Below are 15,248 nucleotides of genomic sequence, written 5' to 3' on the forward strand. Positions count from 1 at the left end.
AGTCTGTTACCCTTGGGGGAAAGAGAGGAAAAATGCTGGTCTTAATGGTATTAGAAGAAATCTCTGGAACAGGACCTGCTAGGAGAAGGCCATTCCCTGGAAGCGATGCAGTGGTTTTGCAGGGACACGCTGGGTCAACAGCCCATGGAAAGGGACAGTCCCTGCACAGCACAGCCTGTGACTCACCTGTTCCATTGAGGTCTGTTCCCATCCTACACCCAAAACCAGCCCCACACTGACCAGTGGGGCTTAACCCCTGTTCCCACCCAGCTCCCAGAAGCCTACAAGTCAGCCACTGGGATCCCCAGCACAGCTGCCATGCCAGCAGAGCCAACTGCCTCCACTGGCTTTTTCTATTTACCCTGTTCTTTGACAGGGTGAAGCCTTTAGAGCGGGAGCCAAAAACCCTCCAGCCGCTACTGATCCTGCTGCTGACTCCTGCCATAGTAAGCAGCTTCTCATTTTCCAGTGCCTCAGCTTCCCTGTATCGAGGCTGACAAATCATCTGCTTTTGGAAAGAATGCAGAGGCAACCCCAACAGCGAGTCTCCTCCAGGCTGGTTCACCTGGATTTCCCACCCAGGCACAGAAGACAGGCCCAGGAAGGCTTTCTCACCAAGCCTGGGGCACATGAGAGACAGGTGCCCTCAGCTGCTCCTCCTCTGCTCAGCCCCTTTTCATCCCTTCAGTTCTGCTAATATACATTTCCATCAGGCTCTCAGCAGCTTTCAGAGTCTGGAGAAAACAAGGTTGATTTGACATCCCAAAGAAGTTTGCAGGCAATTTTCTCATCCACTGAGCATGATTATCCAGCACCTTTAGAAAGTTAGCAGCACACAATAACGACTCTCCCCTGCCAGCTGTTCTTTAGGTCATTACAAAGTGCTTTGGACAAAGCCTCCCTCTAAAGGATGTGCTAGCCCCAACACCGGCTCCTATGAGGAATCCAAGTGACCACCACAGTGGGGCATTTGCCATAAATTTCTTAACACCATTTTGGTCCTGAAAATTTTTACTGCTAGAGCACTGGGATACAGAGTAGATTTAGTGGGTCCATTTATGCCTGCTACTAAGGTAATGAGGTGCAGCCTACTGCTGCACCACCACTGCACCAGCACCTTACCACCCGCTTTACAGTCGAAGCAAGGCTAGGCCTGGGTAAGCCAGAGGGCTGCAGAGTGCTTCACGCAGCACCGCTCCTCTCCAATTCAGTATGCAGCTGTAGCTGGGTGCTAGAGCACCCAAGGAAACGACTTCAGAATGAGAATTGAGGTAGAAGTCTTGCCTCTAATAAAAGAAAGCACTTTGAGCGTAGAAGTGTCGCAAAAATGGAAATCATTAATAGCCATTCAAGGAGGCAAGAGCAAAGGCTAATGGGCTGAGCTGGAGAGGCAGCAGGAGTCTCTGCAAGCCCTTGGGGACGCACCAGTGCTGGGGGACTATAACAACTGCATTACAAACAGGCGACTCAGCAGCTCAGCCAGGATGGAAGGTTTTCAAGCCAAGGATGCAGGAACAAAGCCCGTTCATCACAGGGAGAGAAGGCGGTCAGTGCCAGGGCATTGGGGAACACAACGGCCACTGCTGCTCACCAGAGCCAGCTCTGCTCGCCTCAGCCCCCTCTCCTCTGCATGAGCAGCACGCCTCGCTCTCCAGGGACACGGCGTGGAGGGGAGTCCGGGCATCCCCTGGGAGCAGCCAGCAGCCTGGGCAGACTTTGTGCTGGGGACAGGTCAGAGCCCAGATACAGCCCCTGGCTGGAGCTCTGTGCTACCAGGATCATTGGGCTTCGCTTCCCTCTTCCATCAGCGGTAGCTTGTGCTGGCTCTGCTGAGCCAGCTGGGAGCCCCAGGACATGGGTGGAGCCAGCCCTGGATGGGCAGATTCAGCCCAGTATCCAAGAGCAGATCCAGCCCTAGGACTCATCTTCTTCCAGCTGTCACAGCAAGCTGCAAGGATTGTTCTCTCCTCTGGTTCATCTTAACTGAGCTTCTCAGGGCTGGTGAGAAGGGGCTAACTGACAGTCTGGGGGTTGGAGACCCACACAGGCAGCTTCTTCAACACACCTTTCCCTACTATCGCACAGGCATTTTGGCCCGCAGGGACCATACGTACGGCAGAGAGCAGGATCCATTTTCCAGCTGGTGTCCCTGAACATCAAGCAATCAGCAGGAATTCTTTTCCAGCCCTATCACATTGGCTTCTCCAGCACTATGCGTCTACCCTGGCCTCCTGGAATGTGCAGAGGGTTCCAACACCCATCTGAGCACAGGATTTTGTCCAGCTGCACTGGCTCCTTGGTGGAAGCAGGGTTTATGACAGGTTTCCACCACTGTGCCCTCCTCCCTCGTAAGCCTTCAGGCTGCTGGTCCCTGTGCCTGGCAGCCTCGCCCCTGCTGGAACATTTGGCACCTTCCCCACTCCCGGTGAGGTGCCACAGTGCCAGCAAGCTGGCACGAGTCCACTGACCTCGATTTTGCTGTCAGGCCTATTTATAAAGCGGCAACAGCAAGTGAGAGGGCCAGCACCTGCCCACACAAACAATACACTTCCCATGAAGCACGTCACCCCAACTCCCTGGGACAAAACGCAAACATTTTCAGGGCAGAATTTTCATGTAACACAAAAAGCATGGGGCTCATGGAGAGAAAGGATAGGCTCTAGCTGGGAATACTACAACGGAGAACCGTTCCCTCACCGACACACAACTTGTCTTGTGTCCAATGACTGCAGAGATACCACCACAAACGCAACAGCATAAGTCATCCTGCAAGCTCTTTGCGAAAGCCTGTTATTTGACAGATATACTAAACCCAACCCATTTGCGGTGGACCATTAAATAAAATAATTCCACCTCCTTAATCCCCTCTGCAGAATCAGGCAGTGCAGACTGCATCTCCGTTTCCCTTCTCAAGCCATTTCAGGGACTTGCTACATGTTATTCAGTGCTGCTGTGCTTCGCTCCAGACTCAGAAAAAACTTGGCTTTGCCCCACGTGTAATGCATTTGAAGACCACGGTATGAACGGTTTAACACGGGCACCATAGTGTGCAAGCACACCTGCTAGAAGACAAGCTTAAGGAAATAATTTAGTCGAATCTGCAGATCAGCACCAAACATTTTGCAGAGAAACAGCCACCAATTGCCTAGAAATATTATTAGAAGAAGCAAGTGCCAGAGAGAAGGGCAGATTGAGTCCATAAGGCCACTGATCCCCTGACAACACACTATTTAAGCATCTATCAAGTCATTTGAGACTGAAGTAAATTGCTTAAAATAATCAAAAAAGGAAACATACACCTCGTGTACCCACAGTTATTACCTTTAAAAAAAAACACAACAAAACAACACACAATACAGCATGTTCTTTGCTAAGATCAAGACTGACAGCTGCCACCCTTCCTGAAACCCACCTGTGCCAGGCCATTCCTGCCCAGCACGCCTCGCATCACTGAAGGCCTTCCTCTCCTGCCTTCGGAATTCTTCCCTTGTTCTTTCCACTTCGAGGCCACCGAAAGGTTGAAGGCTGTGTAAACGCATCTTTCAGGCCTTCAAAAATTCCCCAGCGGGAACACAGATGTCAGAAATCAATGGCAATTAATCACCAGTACTCTTCTGGCAGCCTGAATAAAATACACGTCTCGTATGGATACAGCCCACTCACTTACCTTTGCCGCTAATGAAATGAGCAATCTATTCCAATTCACTCCGTTAGTGGGTAGATCACAGTGTGATACAAGAAGCATTAACTATGAGCCATCCGCCCCCTTGCTACAGACGCAAGCTGCTTTCTTCCGGCAATAATAGACTTCCCAGAGCTGTTTGGCTTCTTGGGCTGCTCAGATAACGGGCATCCAAACACTTGCTCCATTTGCAAGCAGCAAAGGTCAGTGTGGAGGTTATCGATCATTGAAGTACCATGCAATTTTGCACCAAGTCCCCAAAAAGTTAGGCACAGACTTGAAAAAAGCTGTGAAGGGGAAAAATGCAGAGATACCACAGGAGGGAGGCAGAGGGAGCTTTTACAGCATGCTCCAGCACCACGGAGGGAACAATTTGCAGAAGTTTGTCTAACCACTATTTCCTGCCCTATCCTGGGGTGTTCCTGCTGGACCCAGGTGGACTCAGAGAATTTTAAGCTTGTGGGCTCAGCTAGACTGAGCAAAGCCATCTCAGTGCCAGTGGGAACGATGAGGATCCCTGTGTCTGCAGTGGAGGGGAGGGGGCTGCAGGGGCAGGGCTGAGAGACCTTTTACAGGGAGATTGGTTGAGCCGTATCAGCCACATGGTTCCTCTGCCAGCAGAAAGGGCAGAGCAGAAGACAGCAGGCAGAGGCACTGCCTGCCTACCCCAAAGGCTTGCTCCAGGGATCCTCTGTAAGCAGGACAAATATAAGACTGTTATAGCTCCCACTACACACCTTGGTTAAGGCCCAGTTTGCCAGGTGCCGTACAAATGCAGAGAGAGGCTGTCCCTGGCCCCAGACTGCAGACTGTAGCTGGAAATAAGATGCTTTGGATCAAGTGTATCCCCTCCCCATCTTGCCTGATGAAGACCAGGGAACTGCTTCATGCAGAGGAACCGGGAGACTCGTCTGCACTGACGCATGCAAACAGCTCGTCCCTGCGTGGGGAGGACGTGCAGCTGGGGCAGGCAGGAACAGAGAAAACTGGTACCAGAAAAAGGTGACACAGAAGAAGATGGAGAGAGAGAAAGATATAAAAGGAGGGATGAAGGGAAGCAGAGGCACTGCAGACAGAATGCTGGGTGAGAGGAACCAGAGAGGAAAGCAGTGGGTAGCGCAGCATAGGGGATGGAGGGCGCGAAATGGCCTCCCTGTCAAGAATATAAATGGGAATTACAGGAGGCACAGCCCAACCTCTCCCCCTCTCCCAAGGCAAAGGTGACAGCAGTTTGGCTTTCAAGTAGTGCCACTTATGCAAATAAATGCAAATTGATGCATAATTATGGTGATTGCACACATTTAGCCCCAAGGCATCAGGAAGCCCATGTCTCTTTCACCTGGAAAGGTCAAATGAAATCTTAGCTCCAGGGCCTTCTCCCTAACCCCTCCAATGGCTGACACCCCCATCCCCACTTCCAGACAACAACTCTGTCATCTCCCACCCCCTCAAAGCTGGTCACAGCCCAGTGGATCCCTCAGGCGGGTCCAAGACAATTTTCAAAGCAGAAAACTCCACAAAGCTCTATTTCAATGCAAGCCTGGAAAGCTGCTTAGGTGTTTTCTGGGTTGGGGTGGGGTGCACAAGGGGAATTGAGATCAAAGCCCCCCAACACATACCCCACCACTTTTTCTTGTTTTCTCTTTCCACTCCACACCAAACACAGTGCTGAAAAATATCATTAGAAGCACCAACAAACCCATGTTGTCCAGATCTGGTCAGTTGGTAGAAAAATTAACTTTGAAAGAATCACTTGGGGGGAGATGAGCCAGACTCTCGACTAAGTGCCAAGGATAGCCAGTCAGTGCCTGCACAACGCAGAGGCCCTTCCAGCCTCCCCTGCCAGCACATCCCACCCCGAGAGCCTCAGGTGCAGTTTCTGAGTCCAGCAAGAAGCAGCTGGCAGGAACAGAGTCCCTCCAGGCTGCCCAGACCCCTGCTTCACCTGTATTTAGTAAGCTCTTGGTGGTCTGTGACAGGGAGAATTCACAGAGCACCCAGTCAAAAGAAACTAAGCCAAATCATTTTAGCAGATGCATTGTCAGTTTAGGCGAGGGGATTTAGAGCTGAATAATTCTCCGAGCAGACGTAGCATTGAGGAAGGTGTCGAGAAAATCCATCATCTTCCCCGAGGACAAAGGAACTGAGTAAAAGATATTTTAACTCTCCAGCTATAATGCACACTAATGCTTTTGTTTTCTTCTAACGGATGCTGGAAGGAAAGACAGGCTTTTATCCTTTGGGTTGTCTTATCAATTTCTCTACTGAGGCAAAACTGTTTATTTATAAGAAGCCCACTAAATAACATTTATGCTCCAAGAACTCTAGGATGCCCTAACAATACTAACCCCGATGAACAAGCCAATACCCAAGCCAAGTACTATCAGCCTTGCATTATGAGGAAAGGAGAGATTCAGGACTTCACTCTAATCTTTCACATCAGTATAATGTAATTTGATTTCATGAGGGCTGATCGTGATTTGCTAGTGTAACGAAGGGAAACAGACGACTAACTTGCCCACCGAGGGAAATCAGTGGCAGAGCAGCAAATATAACCTGCTCCTAACTCCAGTGCAACAGCTAAACCCACACTCCCACAGACGCTCTCTGTACGTGCAAGTTCACCCCGCTCCAGGTTACAAGCGGTATTAATTTGATCAGCTCAGGTTAGCTCACAGTGACAACGGAGCATCGCCTCTCAGCCCCTCAGCACTCGGCGAGGTCCAGCACTCCAGCCTGCCCCACCGCACACCATCAGACCTGGCTGTGAAACCAAGAACATCACTTGCCAGATCAATGCTCTGTCACTGCAATGAGCCCTTTCCTTCAAGAAGCATTAAAACGAATGTGAAATGCAGGTGCCTCCAAGTTCAAAAAGTGACCTTTTCCCCCTCCCCTTTTTCCTAGAGGGAGATCCTGGTGACTTTACACTTCCCACCCTCTCCCTCTGAGCTCAGCTCACTACAGAAGTTAAAATGGAAACTGTTTGCAGAACAGAAAAGCAGAGCAGAAGCCTGTGACATTGCACAGCACCTGCATTTTAAGCTGTAGATGCTTTTTTGTGTGCAGTTCTTGGGGTTTTTTGTTTCTAAACAGAGCCCAAGGAATAGGTTACTGCTGAACCTGCTGGGGTAGATGCTAGTCACTTCCTTCGCTTCCATGCTCCAGCTACCCGAGACCCCTTGGGGAAGGCGAGAGGTTTCTAGCCTCTGGATCAGTCTGTGACTTCTAAAAATACAGAGACACAGAGATAAGCAAGCAGACATTTAAAGGAACAAGCCTGATATCTTTACAGAATCAGGGGATCAATGCATTGCTTTCCCTCCTCATTCATCCCAGCCGTGACTGTGTGTGATGGTCCACAACTCCAAGTACTTGGAAGGGTTAAAAACCAACCAAAGAAACCAAGCTGCGTTCCTTCCTACTAGCTGTTACAATGCCTGTACAGTACAGTGGTGATTACTGTCTACAGCAAATAAGCAGTCTCAGATAATGATAATCAATTAATTGGGCATCACAAGAAACAAAGAGATGAGATTGGCTTTCTTGTAAGCTGCCTGGAAGGTAAAATTGCTCTAAACACGCTTCCGAGGCTCAGGGCTGCACGTCTTTTCTGTCATTTCTCAGCGGTCTTTTAGCAATACCTCTAGTGCCCAGAGCACAAGCAGCTGGAGCCCTTTCTGCCTCGTATGAAATATTCTGGTCTCTGAAGAGATCACCTTGTTTTCCATCATGAAAGTTCAAATGAATAGAACGTAAGAATAAATTTAATCTTTTAATTATTTTTAAATGCCCACTTGACACTATCAGAGCAGGAGACGGAAAGGCTGTGAAGGAATGAAAGAAAGGAGGAGTAAAAACCTCTGCCTGAGCAGGGAGCCCGCGGGGCTGGCGATGCGATCCCCCTCTGTGGCCGGCGAGCCCTCCCAGGCAGCAGGCAGCAACCCGCCAGCGGGAGGGAGAGCCGGCAGAGCATGGCGCTGCGTTCTGGAGACCTTTGCCTTGTCTGTAGCAGATCTGCTTCATCACAAGATCTCCCCTGGCCCCATCACACCTGCAGCAAAACCCACAGCTTCTCCCCAAAGCAACTCTGAAGAACCCAAGACAGTGGACCTGAACTATCCCAGTTCCCTCAGAATAAGCCCGATACAAGTCCACTGAGGTTGGCAAAGCTACCACAGATTTATACCAAGATGAAAGAATTGCGCCCCCTAAGACCAATGCACACAAATTAGCCTACTTTTGGTGATTTTGATCAAGCTCATCCGGATTTGTCCAGCTGTCAGCATGAACTGAAAGACACAGCAGGGCAAGCAGTGGCATTGGTGCAGCTCTTTTGAGGCTGGTGTTGCTCGTTAAGCCAAATCCTCAGTCAGGAATGATCCATCAGAGTCCAGATACTTTACACTTTCTTTTCTCCCCTTTCTCCCTAAATGATTTAAAGGGCATAAAAAACCCCAAAACCCTACGGCAAAGCAATAAAAGTAAGGGGTGGGGAAGAAAGGGAGCATGAGTTTAATATAAACCCCGAGGTAGAAAAGAAATACCTCCGTGTGTAAAATTTTGATGGTCTAAAACCACAAGCACCTCAATTTTAGCTACTCTGGACAAAATATTACAGCTTATCAATACAAACTTTCAGCACGACCGCTACAATATCAACCGTGTACTATATAGGGAGGCTGATGAAAGCCAAGCGAGCTCTAAAAATATAACATACAATATAAACTTCACATACACCATAATTCAAATTACAGTGATCTTTTGCTAAAGTGCACTCTTGAATGCTGGAACGATAGAGCTATAATTGTAATGGAGTCATTTAGTTTTGATTCGGATGAAACAGAACGCATGAAGCAGACACGGCATAAAACTCCACTGCTCACATAAAGGTTAAGAAGCTGGCCGTTAAGTGAATTGATTTGAAGTGCTTAGGTAATCTTGTCATTTAAGTCAGAATTCCACTTTTTACCTAATTTACACTAAAATACCTACGAACACCGTTGCACTGGTCACAGGCCACCAGTCGGTGTTCAGCTAGGACAGCTGAACGCAGCTCACTACTTTTGTCTTCTTTGCCCGGTGTCGTGGCAGTATTCATTTGGTGCCATGATTCCACTTTTGGTAGATCACGGCTCCAAGCCATGCCTGCAAATACAAGGCAGAGACAGAAATTGCTCCTACCCCACAGGCAATGCCTCTCTCCTCCTAGAGAGGAGTGCTGGACACGGCCAGGGCACTCCTGCCCAGCAGACAAGCACGAAAAGAAGGCAAGAGAGCTACCACAATTTGTGAATGTAACTACTGTGTCACTGCTCTTACAGGCTGCACAAACAAGACTACGTACTTATTCACGGCCCCATCTGAGCAGCTGCCTCACTGCCCGTATTCACAGCTGGGCATCTCCGAGCACCCTGACAAGACAGCAAGTTGATTTCTGGTTCAGTAAGTTGTCATGCTCGCCCCGGAGAGTGTGATGTGCCTGGGAGCAGGCCAGGCCAGCAGTGGAAGAGCCTTCCCGATCTCTGCAATCGTCTCATGCCCTGAAGAACAAGCTTTGACAACCTCCCTCACAACACCACATTCTACATATTACAAATAACAACACTGTCCTAGACAGACAGTTTCTTGCCGCAGGACAGTCAAGATGGAAGCACAGCACAGGAACGTGCTGCTCCTCAGACAGATGGAGAGCCAGACCATCGCTGCGCACGCAGGAACGGGAGCTGTGCCTTAATCAGACAGCTTCTGATGGAGAGTTCACCACATCTATTCGTCTGAAGCAGGCAGACAGCGTTTGGGAGATCGAGCTACACAGCCGTGGCTTTGTATTAAGAAAGCCTCTCTGCTCACCTTTTCCCCCCTCTCTGTATTTGAACCTGAGTACAGCGTACACATAAATTCCAGGACCAAACCTAGCTCTGGTACAAGTCTGTTTACCCAGCGTTTCTCTCTCCCTTGATCCACTGCAGAGCAGACCCGCAGACATCAGTGAGGATGTCAGGATGTAGCAAGGGTTGCTCTGCTCAAGGAAACCAGACTACAGCCAGAGGCTGTTAACATTCACATCGAGACTGAGCCCAAGATCCTGGGTTTCAAGGGGAAGCAGAGAACACGGGGTCAAGCCGCCATGTTTGTCACCGCAGCTCTGACACCCTGCACGAGGCCCAAAACATGGGCCAAGGTGTTTGTATCTCAACCCAAGAGAAGTTCTCCAAAGACTGCCCTTTAGCACTGTTGAATGCTATTTGCTCCCCACCCCCCCACACGCAGCATGCAAGGACAAATTAGCACTTGCTTAATTTAAAAAGTCTCCAAAGGAACTGAAACAGCTGTAGTGGCAATCACCCTGCCACCCTTCCCAAGGAAAGGGCTTCTACCACTGCTCCAGGGGTGACAAACCCTTCCCAGATGTAACACACGTGCAGGAGCTCTAGAAGCTGCCACCACAACTGCGTGCGTGATGAAACTGTTGTTTAAAGAAGTTCAGCTCACAAGCAGACAATTTCTAAGCTTCTCTTTCCTATGAGGATTGCATTAACGAAACATAGCTCTTGTCTCAGAACAACTCCTTGGCAAACCGCTTCCTACAGGAATTATTTCTGTGCGGGAAGCACTTAGTCTCACTCAATATTAATAGTGTCTAAAAGGCATCACGTACATTATATGAGAACAAACAGAGGCGATGTGAATTACCCAGCAGAGCTGGTTGAATTAGAGATGAAGTCATTTAACAGACCAGAGAATTCCTGACACCTGGTTTCTACCCATCCCAATGCCCTAGCCAAAATACGGAGGGTTTTTTGTAACCTTCAGGGCACAGAACTGCAGCCTAACTTCCGAAAGCTTACACTGTTGTTGTCCTGTCATTAGGAACAACAACAAAAGTTTCCTACAAGTCTTTTCTTTAGCCTCAAGATGACTGGGGACTGATTTCCAGGCTGGAAGACAAGCCCTTGCCTGGGGCACGATTTAAAGACGGGGCAAGGAGCACGCAGCTTGGCTGTGAAGACGCTGTTCAAAGCTGTGCAAGATTAATGCACTGTCGGAGGAACGCGCCACATGAAGCAGGGCTGCCAACAGAAGCGCTTTAGCTTATTATGGAAGAACTAAAGCACGAACAGTTGCAAAACGGTCTTGTCACCCCAGATCCCTGTTCTCCACGCGCTGCCTACAAATTGCTGCCTTAGAAGTCGATTCTTCAGCTCAACAGGTTTGTGCCTGGTACTGCTGTGCCACGGGAACCCCCCGAGCTGAGCCCACCAGCCAGAAGATCATCTCTGTGAATGATTTGGGTCACTCAACCGTGGACTTTGCCTCAGAACACTGAGCTTCAGGTGAAAATCCCACAGTTTATGGAGCTCCCCCACCTAGCCCTACACGAAGGCTTTTATTGATAGCACCCCTGCTGTGATGTATAACAGGTCTCCGGGGCATATGGAAACACGCTGCGCTGTGGGAAGAGCCGGAGGAGACACTTCGGTTGTGTAAGTGTTCTCCTTCTCCCCCGACACAGAAGGGGAGCGGGGATCTGCTCCGGGCACCGTGCAGTCCTGGGGTGGTGGCGGGGGGTGTTCTGCTTCTCCGTGCCTCGGTTTCTCCACCTTTGGGAGGAGAAAGCATGGTAGAGATACTAAAGTACCCGCCCTAAAACCCGGCTCAAGCAGACTTCCAACTTCCCCAAGCCTCCCGGGCTGTAAGGAGGATACAGGCAGCAGCGCTACATTTCAGAGATGTTGTGATTAAAAAAAAAAAAAACAAACAAAAAACCTGGCTTGGCCCCGAGGGGAGGATGACCCTGCCGCGGCAGGAGCGGCAGCCGGTGCCGGGCTGACCCCGGCCAGCGGCAGGAACCCTCCTCCTCACCGCAAACTTCCCCGCTCGGCTCCCCGCGCTGCCGCTGCCGGCGGGACGAGCCCGATCCCTCCGGCACGGCGCAAACCGGGGGCCGCTCCGCGAAGGGGCTGCAGGTTTCCACCGGGGACGGGGAGACGGGGCACACGCCGGGGCGGCCGCCCCACCCGCTGAGGCGGCGCAGGGTGGGAGCGGAGCCCGGGGCGGGGGCGGCCGCCGCCCGCTTACCTTGACAGCCTCGGCGTGGGTCACCCCGTCCAAGGACTTGCCGTTGACACCCAGGATCTGGTCGCCGACGCGCAGCCCCTCCCGCTCGGCCAGGGAGCCCGGTTCCACCAGGGACACGTAGATGCCGACGCCGTGCTCGGCCCCGCCGCGGATGCTGAAGCCCAGGCCCTCGTGGGCTTTGCTCCGCCGCAGGCTCACCTGCCGCAGCCGGCCGGGGGGCGGCGGGGGGCGGCCGGGCGGCGGCAGGTACGGCCCCTCGGCGGTGTACTGGTCGAAGAGGAGCTGGTCGGAGCGCGGCAGGACGAGGCGGAGCAGCGGCAGGAGCTGCCGGCGGCGGGGCCCGTCGAGGAGGGCGCGGAGGGAGCGCACCAGGTCGCAGACGTTGCGGCGGCCGTGGTAGGCGTTGAGGCAGAGGATGAAGCGCTCCCGCTCCGCCTCGCTCAGCAGCGCCGTCAGCGCCTGGTGCAGCCGCCGCACGTTGGCGGACAGCGGCCGCGGCGCCGGCCCCGCCGCCGAGCCCAGCGAGCCCGAGGAGGAGGACGAGGAGTGCAGCGACACGCCGTCCAGCTCCGCGCTCATCGCGCCGGGCGCGCCCGGGCCCGACCCGACCGGACCGAACCGGGCGGAACCGGCCGGGTCCGACCCGGACCGGACGGAACCGGCTCCCGCCGTCCCGGCCGGCGCCTCCACGCGCCGCTCCACCTGTCCGCGCGCTCACCGGCGCCTCACGGCGGCTCCCCAGGAAGTGACGTGCCCGCCGTTGCCGGGAGACGGGTTATACAGAGCGGCCCCGGCGGCGGGACCGCGCCCCCCGGCCCCGCCCCCGCGGTAATTAGCGCCGCCGCTCATTAGCGCGCCCGGGGAGGCGCCGGTTTGACGGGGCGGGATCGGCCCCGCCCCGGGCTGAGGCCCGCGTGCAGCTCATCGCAGCGATGAGCCGCGCGGTACCGGCGGCCGCCCGGGGTGGGGGCGAGCCGGCGGGCAGCGGCCACAGAAAGTCCTTCCACGCTTCCCCGGAGCGTGGAGATCGCTTTTCCCCAGCCCATCCGTCCCACGGGAGAGCTTCCCACGCCCACCCGGCAGCAGAGCCCACGGGGTGCTGGAAGGGGCACGAGGACGGCCGTGTGGGAGGAATCGCTTGCACCCCGGGAGAACAGCCTACCCGGGGCACACGGCGCCCGTTACTCAACCCGTAGGGCTGTTTTCCCATTGCCCAGTGCGCCGCGCAGCGGATTGTCCGTAAGTTATAGTACTGGTAATTAGTTAAACCAGTGGTAATTCATCCATTCAGCCATGATTCAGCAGAGAACTTCAGCACTGGCTCCAATTTAATCACAAGTCAATGGGATTTAAGCACGTGCATTATTGACAGGGCGTTGAGCAAATTTACAATGTTGGGTTTCGAGTCAAACCCAAACTCACTGCAATTAACCTCCCTTCACTTAGCAAATACGGGCTGAGCCAGCTGCCCCAGAGAAGCCCTTCCCATGAGGGGTCCTGGTGATCGAGATCCAGCGATCAAGCAGCTGGCAGGGCTGCAGGCAGCCAGAATCGCAAGCCACAGCACGGGCTGGTGGGATTCAGGGGCGCACGTCCTTGCCGGGGACGCTGCCACACACCCCGTCACCCTCTTTTCTGCTTCCACACCCCTAACTTGTGACTTCAGATCCAGAAGTGAAGCACCAAGGTTAGTTTTGGGCCCCTCAGCACAAGAAGGGCCTGGAGGGGCTGGAGCGTGTCCAGAGAAGGGCAGCGGGGCTGGGGCAGGGTCTGGAGCACAAGTGTGCTGGGGGGCGGCTGGGGGGGCTGGGGGGTTTAGCCTGGAGAAGAGGGGGCTGAGGGCAGCCCTTCTCACTCCCTGCAGCCCCCTGAGAGGGGCTGGAGTGAGGGGGGGTTGGTCTCTGCTCCCAAGTCACCAGTGACAGGATGAGAGGAAACAGCCTCAAGCTGCGTCAGGGGAGGTTTAGGTTGGAGATTAGGAAATATTTCTTTACTGAAAAAGTGATCAGGCCCTGGCACAGGCTGCCCAGAGAGGTGGGGTCACCATCCCTGGGGGTATTTAAGTCATGTAGATGTAACACTTCAGGGCATGGTTTAGGAGACATGGTGGTGTTGGGTTGATGGTTGGACTTGATGATTCTAGAGGTCTTTTCCAACCTTAATGATTCTATGATTCTATTCTATGAATAGAATTCTGCCAGTGCAGAAATCCCAGGACTGCTTTCCCAGTTGCTGGATGAATTACTTCTTAGTACATGTGGTTTTAGTTTCTTTTACATCTCTGGAACACTGAGCAAAGGCCATTTTCCATCTCAGTCATTTAAAAATCTTTCTGTCTTTGCTGAAGTGCCTTCTATCCGCTGCAGTAGAGGAGGATTAAACCTAATTTATCAGATGCGTCTTGATAGCAATAGAATTCTTTTTTTTCATGGATATGATGGAAGAGCTTTAACAGCTGCATTACAAGTGGTTTTATGTATTAAAGCTTTGTTGGAGCTTTCAATGCCTTGTTTAAAACAAAACTAAACAAAGCAGATTGCTAATTGAAATTCGGGTGATAAATAAGCAGATGGAACAGTCAACATTACTGGAAAAAAGGGGCAATATAGGACAGGAAAGCAAGTAAAAACAAAAATACGCCTACATCAGCCAAACAAAATAAGAGAAGGGCAAACAAGGTATTGCATGTCTCTGAATTGCACTCAAACACAATTTTAACGCTTACTACCCCGCTTGAAGACATCTCTATTTAAAGTACTGCTACTCCCACACGCACAGTATCTGAGCATCTCCAGCCTTTTTTCAATCCTAGGAGAAGACACCAAGCACGTTAACTCAAGCGGCTGCAGACAGAGCTGCCCCTGCACTGCACTAGCTCCAGGCTGGAGCAGCACAGTCAGCTCTTCCCACTTTGGCAGAGCACGGCAATGCCCAAACCACAGCCACCGCAGGCATGCGATGACCAAAGCTGCCCAACAGTGGCATTTGGTCCCCAATGTCTTGACAACTACTCCAGAAACTAGCACGAAGCCAGTTTTCCAAGCCTAAGACAAGTTCAATCCAATGCTACCTGACAGAAATGCACACAACATCCACATGAGTAGCTGCATTTGGAAATAATTGTTTTCTGGCTGCTACTACAGCCCTGCCAGTGGAAGCTGTTCATCCTCGGGGTGCCCCATCCCGCTGCTACTTGCCATAGGACACCTCCAAGACACCCCTTTGGGGCAGGGCTGGATGTGAAGCCTGTTCTAGTTTCTGCTCACAGACCACATACAAAATTTTAATCCACAGATTTAGATTGTTCACACATTGTGCAAGTTGGATCTTCATCATGCACTGTCTGGCCAGCGACACCCACTGCTTTTCCTTTGGAGAAGAAAGGGATTGAGATCTCCTCCTAGCACCTCAGCTTTGAAGTGAAGCTGATTAATATATAGGGGCTTTTTCCTTTCCACTGCTTTAAGTGCTTAAGCCATGCAGT

The 15,248-nt window shown here is 52.0% G+C and overlaps 1 protein-coding gene across 2 annotated transcripts in view; it reads right to left on the reverse strand.

Annotated features, from left to right (window-relative positions):
* Positions 1-12,521, reverse strand: part of WHRN (whirlin) — a 57,360-nt gene extending 44,839 nt beyond the window's left edge. For both annotated transcript variants that reach the window (XM_075111911.1, XM_075111910.1), the window contains exon 1: positions 11,765-12,521. In XM_075111911.1, the coding sequence (XP_074968012.1) occupies positions 11,765-12,343 (579 nt within the window). In that variant the 5' untranslated portion in view covers positions 12,344-12,521. The remainder of the gene's footprint in view (positions 1-11,764) is intronic.
* Between the last annotated feature and the right edge of the window lie 2,727 nt (positions 12,522-15,248).

This window comes from Phalacrocorax aristotelis, chromosome 17, assembly GCF_949628215.1.
Source record: "Phalacrocorax aristotelis chromosome 17, bGulAri2.1, whole genome shotgun sequence".
NCBI classification, from domain to species: Eukaryota; Metazoa; Chordata; class Aves; order Suliformes; family Phalacrocoracidae; genus Phalacrocorax; species Phalacrocorax aristotelis.